This window comes from Clavelina lepadiformis, chromosome 9 (assembly GCF_947623445.1).
Source record: "Clavelina lepadiformis chromosome 9, kaClaLepa1.1, whole genome shotgun sequence".
In the NCBI taxonomy this organism is placed as follows: domain Eukaryota; kingdom Metazoa; phylum Chordata; class Ascidiacea; order Aplousobranchia; family Clavelinidae; genus Clavelina; species Clavelina lepadiformis.
Window position 1 is genome coordinate 11828743 of NC_135248.1, and position 8497 is coordinate 11837239.

Sequence of the window (8497 nt, forward strand, 5' to 3'; positions counted from 1 at the left end):
ACGTTCACACGCTTTGAAATGTTCATGCCTTTTTTGTCATATATTTCCGCCACATCGCAGCACGTTTTATAAGCTTGAACTTTTGTGTGAGACTCCCCCTGAGCCTCAGAACCTCAGTCACAGACGCGAAGTTATAGACATATGTAATACCGTACTACTGTAGTTGTGGTGATTGAATCAGTAGACATCGTGTAAACAGTCACATGACTTGTGTTCTCGGTTATTTGTAATATTGAGAAAGTGTACAGCACCTACAATAAAAGCCTTTTCTGGCAAACGGTATTTGTTATAATATAATACGAACGTTCGGCTATCAGAAAGGTTAGAGAATTCTAACCGCACGCAACAATAGAGTCAGATACTAATGTAGTAGGTTAACTAAGTCAATAACGTAACGTAAGCTAAGACCGATAAACTCTGCATCTGTATCTGCATCTGTCGGCATCAACCTCTACATCCTAAAACGACCCCAACCTCTACATCTCTGGTGACCCCGACGTTCTAGTGACCACCGACATTTCTGGTGACAACCCGACGTTCTACTGACAACCCGACGCTTCGACGTTCTAATAAACCACCGACGTTCTAGTGATCACTGACGATCTTGTGTCAAAAACGACGCGTTTCAATTCTCACACTCTCGCAATTCGCACAACCGTTCTTCACTGGTAAGTGGATTTTTCACTTTTTATACAACTACTTGCAACCATAGCTTGTAAATGCATGCTCATCGGCTTGTACCTTATTAAATTAGCTTAAGCTATTCTTATTGTGCTGCATTGTGCTGCAGTTTGAAATAAAAGTTTCTTGTTGTAAAGTATTTTTTGGTTCAATTGTGAACAATTTTTGCGGTGCGCCGCCTAAAACATTTTCTATCGGTTTTGATAAATGTCACAACCTGTGCCGACACAACGAAAAGTTACTTCGGTGCCTGGCAAAGCTAAGACAGAATACCACATGAGCACACGATCAACCGACCGTTCCAACGAGTCAATTAATAATACAACTATGTCGAACGAAAACGGGGAGGGATCTGCAAATACTCCCGATAATGGCATTGCTGGTCCGTCTGGTCTGGGTACTAGTAACCAATTACCAACAAACGCGCAACCACAGAACAATACTTTACGAAACGATTTGTTTTCACACGTTAAACTTCCTACCTTTTGGAAATTTAATCCCGAAGCGTGGATTTCTCACCTTGAACATAAATTTTCTCTTTATCAAATCACTTCTCAAACTAATCGTTACTTGTTGGCGGTAGAGGCAATTCCTGCGAAAGACCTCGCGCTCCTTCGGTTACCTTCGGCGTCAGCACAGAACTGCTACGACATATTGATCAATGAAATCTTGAGAAACTTTGATAAACGTGAGGACCATTTAGATTTTTTGTTGGCGGACCTGACGCTGCACGATCAGTCCCCGAAACATTTAATGCGCGAATTAATGAGCGCAGTAGGTCAAGAGAATCTTACTCCGCCAGTCGTCAAACTAATTCGTGCTAAATTCCTTAAAGCGTTACCACCAGACGTCGCAATTGCGTTAGCCAGCGTGGAACATCACGATCTCCAGAACCTTGCAAGCAGAGCCCACGAAATCTTGCTGCTTAAACAACCAAAAACTTCTTCGCACAACCTTTCCCTTGCCATCACTGATACGGATGACATTGACTACCCAATGCAACCGCAAATACAGCAAATTCAATTGTCTAAACCACCGCGCTATACACGATCTAACGCTAACAACGAATCTAAGAGTTCCGGGCAAAGAAATACGAATTTCACAAATCAAAATACGCCAAACCAACGCAATTCATTTAACTCAGCATGGCAACAACGATCACCACGCACAAACAATGGACAGTTTCACAAATCATACAGCAACAACGGGTTTAATCGAGATAATCGCCGACAAAATGGTTCTTCTTTTGCAAACCAACGCAAATATAATTTTTTACATTCATCCCCCACATTTCAGAAACCAGACTACCAACGTAGCAATTACCCTTGCGCGTCTGATGCTTCTAATGGCTTATGTTATTACCACGCCCGCTTCGGTAGGGATGCGCGCCGCTGTCACCCAAGTTGTAGCATGTGGGAGAACCAATCCCGCCCAACAAAAAACGCGTGGCGATCGACGCAACATTAACCCCGTCAGTCCCGTCGATCGCATCAACAATAAAAAGAGGCTGCCCCTTGTTAACTGTATATGATCACGCCAATAGTATTCACTTTTATGTAGATAGCGCGGCAGCAACTTCTCTTTTGTCCGCTAGTTTAGCTGACGTATCAAACCGCAAACCGCAAACACCGCTTTTCGCTGCTAACAGCACGCCAATTACTACGTATGGCACTACACAACTTAATGTTTCCCTTCATCCTCGTTTTTCTTATCCCTTTGAATTTGTGCTTGCGGACACACCTTTTTGCATATTGGGGCTGGATTTCCTCACTGAATACAACTTTGTTTTGGATCTTAAAGCCAAGCATCTCATAGATGTACCGAACCAACAGCAATATACGTTAGAGCCTGTTGAAAGTGATCCTGTTCGCATATCCATTCTCAGCCAGATAGATCCTGTTGCAGACCTTTTACATCAATTTCCAGACTTGCATCTTGAACACCTTAAGTTGCTTTTTCAACGACTTGAGGAATTTGGCTTAACGCTCAATTTAGACAAAAGTGAATTCAACCGCGAGTCTCTTGACTACCTTGGCCATCACATAAATTCTGAGGGTATACGACCAACTCAAGAAAAAGTGCAGGCCATTCTTGATTACCCACAGCCACAAACCTGCAAACAGCTGAAACGTTACTTGGGAATTTATTGCTATTACTTTCGCTTTCTGAAGCATTGTTCCACAACCTTACAACCGCTTTACAAGCTAGTTCCGAACAGTCGCAGCAAACGCGCGGCCCCTTTAACATGGAATGTCGAAGCCGAATGCGCCTTCGCCAGCAGCAAACAAGCTATTGCAAATGCTAGCACTTTAGCGTTTCCGAAACTCCATGCTCCAACTTATCTAACAGTTGACGCTTCGTTGACCGGTATTGGAGCGACATTAGAGCAATTGCAAGGAAATCAACTTGTTCCTTTGGCCTTCTTTTCAAGACAGCTGAACGCTACTCAACGTAAATACAGTTGCTTTGACAGAGAACTGTTGGCCGCTTACAAGTCAATACGTCATTTCCGCTACTTCTTGACAGGCCGACAATTCACTTTGCGTACAGACCATCTCCCTCTGGTTTCAAGTCTCAGTAAGCTCTCCGAACATTACTCTCCAAGACAGTTCCGGCAATTGTTGTTTGTTTCAGAATATACAACAACCATTGAGCACATCAAAGGCTCTGCCAATGTTGTGGCGGACCTCTTGTCAAGGTCTCAACCTTCGGCACCCAACATTAATACTCTTTCGGACGTTCCGCCTCCTTTAGAGTATGAGAAAATAGCACAAGCTCAAGCCAATGATCCTGCTATTCAAAGACTACGCACCGCAACAACATCACTCAAACTCCAGGACTGCAAGCTGCCCAATAAGGACCTTACCATCCTTTGTGACGTGTCCACTGACACAGAGCGTGTTCTAGTTCCTTCCTCCTTCCAACGTCAAGTATTCCTGCACTTACATAATTTATCGCATCCTGGAAAAAAAGCCACAATTAAGCTCATCAAGGAAAGATTTATATGGATAGGGATGTGTAAACAAATCGCTACCTGGGTTCAACAATGCCCAAACTGCCAGGAAGGAAAAATTTTCCGCCACACTAAAACCGCACCGGGGAAATTTAAAATTCCCTACGGACGATTTTCTGATGTTGCAATTGACTTGATTGGACCACTACCAACCTCCCATGGTTACAAATACATCCTTACATGTATTGACCGTTATACGCGTTTCGTTCAAGCCATACCAATCCCTGATGCCACCACGGAAACCGTTGCTGCTTACTTTGTAAATCACTGGTGTTCCTTGGTCGGTGTTCCAATCATCCTCACAAGTGATCGTGGACCATGTTTCATAAGTTCCGCTTGGGCGGAAATTATGCGCTCGCTTGGTATTCAACACAATCTGACTACAGCTTACCACCCCACTGCCAATGGAATTACAGAACGTGCAAATGCAGAAATCAAGCGCGCCATCAAGTGTTCAGACGAACCTGAACGTTGGTTTCACAAATTGGGTTTTATTGTCTTGGCTCTGCGTAATCGCTATCTCCAGGATTTGAAATGTACACCTGCTGAGTTAGCTTTTGGACACACCTTACGGCTCCCAGGTGGTTTCTTTTCTGATTCCAAGCTTGCCTCTGCAGTTCCTACATCCAGCTACCTCGGTGCCTACCGAGACTTCATCAACGACCTTCAGTTTACTCCAACGACCGCTCATACAAAATTCATGCAGTCCTACGTGCATCCGGATTTGAAACATTGTGACCGCGTTTATGTTAGATGCGATCATGTCAAACGTGCGTTAGAACGCCCTTATGTTGGTCCTTTTCCAGTATTGGAAAGATACGAAAAATATTTTGTAATATCCCGTCATGGCAAACCGGATCGCGTCTCACTCGACCGTCTCAAACCTAGCTATACAATTGATATTGATGCTCCCTCACCATCATCCTCCTCGCATCAACAAAATTTTTCTTTGCAGACTCGACACCCTGCTCCTCAGTCAGTCTCCGCTACTTCAGCGAAACAGCAAACGACACCACCTACTGTCACTGCTCCTGCTTCTATAAAACCGCCTGAAGTTGTAAAGACTTCTCGGACTGGTCGCAAAATCATTCCACCGAAACGGTTCTCTGACTAAACAACACAACATGTTCGTTTGTCTGCTGCTTACATGTTTCTTTTTGTTCACATCCGCCGCTCAGACGAATCTTCATCCGGATACACAGAAATTTCTGTTATGTCAGCGTTCGCATTCTCTCGGGTTATATACCTTTGATGACGACATACATTGTCAAACGCAGACACCCTTCTCCATACACAACTGCTCTGCTACCGTGTTTGCTCCAGATCTGCATCTCCAGAAGATTCCTGCAACAGTTTGCACTTCACAGATTACTTCCTGGAGCACTACTTACTTCTTTTTTGGGAGTTATCAAAAATCGGCCAACACCTTTGACGCACACCCACCGTACAACCCAGAATGTTCGTCGTGGAATAAAACCAACGTTTCATCACATGGACCGCTGATCCTGTCTAATCCTGCGGCGTACTCAACACGCAATGCAGTCCATTATAAGTTTGTCTGGCCGACTTCAGCTTCTGGAACAGTAACAAACGACTTCTTGTTTCACACTACAATTTACTACGATTACGTCACGGACACAATGACGTCGTCTCTTGGATCTCTTGCATCGTGCTCAATCGGGCGTGGATACTGCTTAACGGGCAATCGTATGTTTATATGGCGAGTACCTTCGCATATCAACTGCCCACCAACCAAGCCTCTCGGGACTCACAAGATGCTCCTCCATTACAACTCTACGTCCTTATATAGAGTTTCCTTACCTGATCTCGGGATCTCGGTACATCACTGGAGGAAATGCTCCTCTCGTGCGAAAAACTGCTATGGCAAACATATTCACTGCGACAACAACAACTTTATCTTTCGCTACCAACAATGTACAGAGCTCGACAGACTCGCTCTTTTTCGTCCTAACCGGCTAAGGCGTGCCCCTTTTCGAACGCCATACTCTCAATTCGAGCGACTTTTTGCAACCTTCGACACACAACAGGACGACCTTATTTCAGAAGTTCTCACTACCTTCAACGAAGAGAACAAGTTCCTACATTGCCAACTCACGAAGCTAATTGGCACACTCTACAAAGCAATTGGGAAGATCTTCCCTACTGAGATACTCACTACTACTCTTGGACATCAAACCATGGGTTCCAGCCTTGGAGATTTTATGTCCAGAGCAGCATGTCACTCTATCAACGGTACCGTCTTACCGTCACTTGCGTACCGAAACGCATTCAGCCAACGTCCTCTCATCAAATATCGCGATCAAAACGGCCACAGTCAATACGGCCAACTCATTTCAGACAACATTGTCCTACCGGGAGTGCACCTGCTGGAATCGTATCGACCAGCAAGAAGTTTTGTCTTCCGAGTTCTGGGACACACTGTCCTGTATCACAACTATACTTTATCGCACGAACATGTGCAGGTGCATCAACTCAACTTACCTTTGTCGCCTATACACGTCAACTACAAGGCACCCGACTACGAGAAAATTCTCAACGAGCTACCTGACTCTGACTCGTTTACTGATCTACAATCGCTGCTCAGCTCTATGTCTGAAGCCAACCTTCTCAAGGAACAAATGCGACATGTCATGACAAGCCTTACTACTACTACTGATGAAACTATGATCAACGGATCCTACGTCGCAGACACATTCGCACACGCCGCGAAACAAACGTTACTCCTTGCTCTGTCGCAAATTACGAATCCATTTCTCTCAGCCCTTATATTCATCCTGCAACTCCTTGCCATGATGTGGGCCCTCTTCCATACCATCGGGTTTATCCGATCGTCTCCGCACCATTTGCAGTATGCCAGATCCCTTGTATCCCGTGTCCGCGCTTGGCGCCACCAACAGCAGGCGCCGGTTGCAAGACCTCAACTACCACAACCGCTGCCCTTGCCTCGGCGTTCTCGTGATGAACCGTCTCCGTCCGGATCTGCTGATGACGCACCGCCCGCTTCATCTTCTCGTGATAATTTCGCGAGCACCCACACACTTTAAGTTTCACTATGTGTATCACCTTGCTTCAATACCGATAATGTCCTTTGCATGTACAATTTTGCCGTTTTCCCTTGTCGCCGCTTTCGATTTTGTAACCGTTTTGCTTCGTTGCATGCTTAGTAGCTTATTCTTGTGCTAGTATCGTTTTCACTTTTCCCGCCTTATTGCATGCTAACTATTCCTGTGCATGAGTTTAGCTGTTTCAACCCACCTCAATAGGGGGAGGTGCAGTTGCAAAAAATTTACCCTCTACCCCTTTAGTTTCTCCACAGACTTTGCTGCCACTACCATTGCTGCCAAAACCACTTCAGTATGTCGACGGTATCTGATTCCTCCGCTGACGTTCAAATTGACGAAATCACTTCAGTTACTTAGATGATTCCCGACTCACCCGATTCACCGGTTCAACAATCATCTCCCGCGCCGTATGTGCCGATCGTCAGACCTGGGGAGCAAGGCGCTCCTGCCCCCATGCCCCAGAGCGCTGATCTAGCAGATATACAAGCTACGGTGTTACAACCAGTACATAGACTATTTCGGCCGTTTAAAACAACCGTTACAATGCCGACCCTTGCGGTTCCTGCGCCGCCAACCACTTCGGCTGAGGATCTACTACTTTGGTTCCAGCAGCTGGATGAACTGTTCCAGCTGGTTCCTGATTTTGAGTTTATGAGCAAAATCCTTACCATGGTAGCAGCCACACCTGCTTTCCACATGGCCCCCTTGATGAAGTATATATCCAACGGGGTTACGGACAAAACCCGGGAATACGAACAGTTCAAACAATTTTTGCATGCCCGGTTAATCTTGGAGATACCCTCCAACATGTAGCTATATTACCATCAGTTATTTTAAGCATATGTTACAGTTCATTCATTTGTATATAACTTCAGTTTTTTGTTTGTGCTTGCTCGCCATTGCCACCTTCAGTACGTTACATGTTAATTGTCATCTTTTTCCTTCCGTAGCGGGGGAGGAATGTGGCGGCTTGGCTCGCTTTTGTAAAATCCTTACGTCTTTCGTAGAAATGTGTTTTCCAGAACAATTGGAGTTTTTAAACTTTCAGTCCCGCCACATCATTCTTATGAAAGAGTTTTCCAGCTAGTGAATGGAGTTTAAAACTTGCCTTTTCAGAACACTGCAAACTACCGTTGGTATATTTGAAAACTTGCTACGAATAACTTCGTGTGAAAGCTCCTTATTTAGTACGTTACCAGGTCGCTTCCAAGTAACTGTTTCCAACTTAACCAAATTTAATTTGCATTGCAAACACACCGATTTTCACGTTCACACGCTTTGAAATGTTCATGCCTTTTTTGTCATATATTTCCGCCACATCGCAGCACGTTTTATAAGCTTGAACTTTTGTGTGAGACTCCCCCTGAGCCTCAGAACCTCAGTCACAGACGCGAAGTTATAGACATATGTAATACCGTACTACTGTAGTTGTGGTGATTGAATCAGTAGACATCGTGTAAACAGTCACATGACTTGTGTTCTCGGTTATTTGTAATATTGAGAAAGTGTACAGCACCTACAATAAAAGCCTTTTCTGGCAAACGGTATTTGTTATAATATAATACGAACGTTCGGCTATCAGAAAGGTTAGAGAATTCTAACCGCACGCAACAATAGAGTCAGATACTAATGTAGTAGGTTAACTAAGTCAATAACGTAACGTAAGCTAAGACCGATAAACTCTGCATCTGTATCTGCATCTGTCGGCATCAACCTCTAC

General features: G+C 44.6%; 1 protein-coding gene across 2 annotated transcripts; it reads left to right on the plus strand.

Moving 5' to 3' along the window:
- Positions 1 to 499: 499 nt before the first annotated feature.
- LOC143470164 (uncharacterized) lies at positions 500 to 7857 on the plus strand. 2 transcript variants are annotated; one of them, XM_076968101.1, is made up of 2 exons: positions 500 to 668; positions 7021 to 7857. In XM_076968101.1, exon 2 carries the CDS (start codon positions 7135 to 7137, stop codon positions 7588 to 7590), a length of 456 nt encoding a protein of 151 aa, XP_076824216.1. In that variant the 5' UTR covers positions 500 to 668; positions 7021 to 7134; the 3' UTR covers positions 7591 to 7857. The 2 variants fall into 2 exon arrangements, with proteins under 2 accessions (XP_076824216.1, XP_076824217.1); XM_076968102.1 differs by having other exon boundaries at positions 7032 to 7857.
- Positions 7858 to 8497: the final 640 nt, after the last annotated feature.

Bases quoted from the DNA above. Each gene is read 5' to 3' on its own strand.
- LOC143470164 (XM_076968101.1), top strand. From the start codon at position 7,135: ATGATTCCCGACTCACCCGATTCACCGGTTCAACAATCATCTCCCGCG.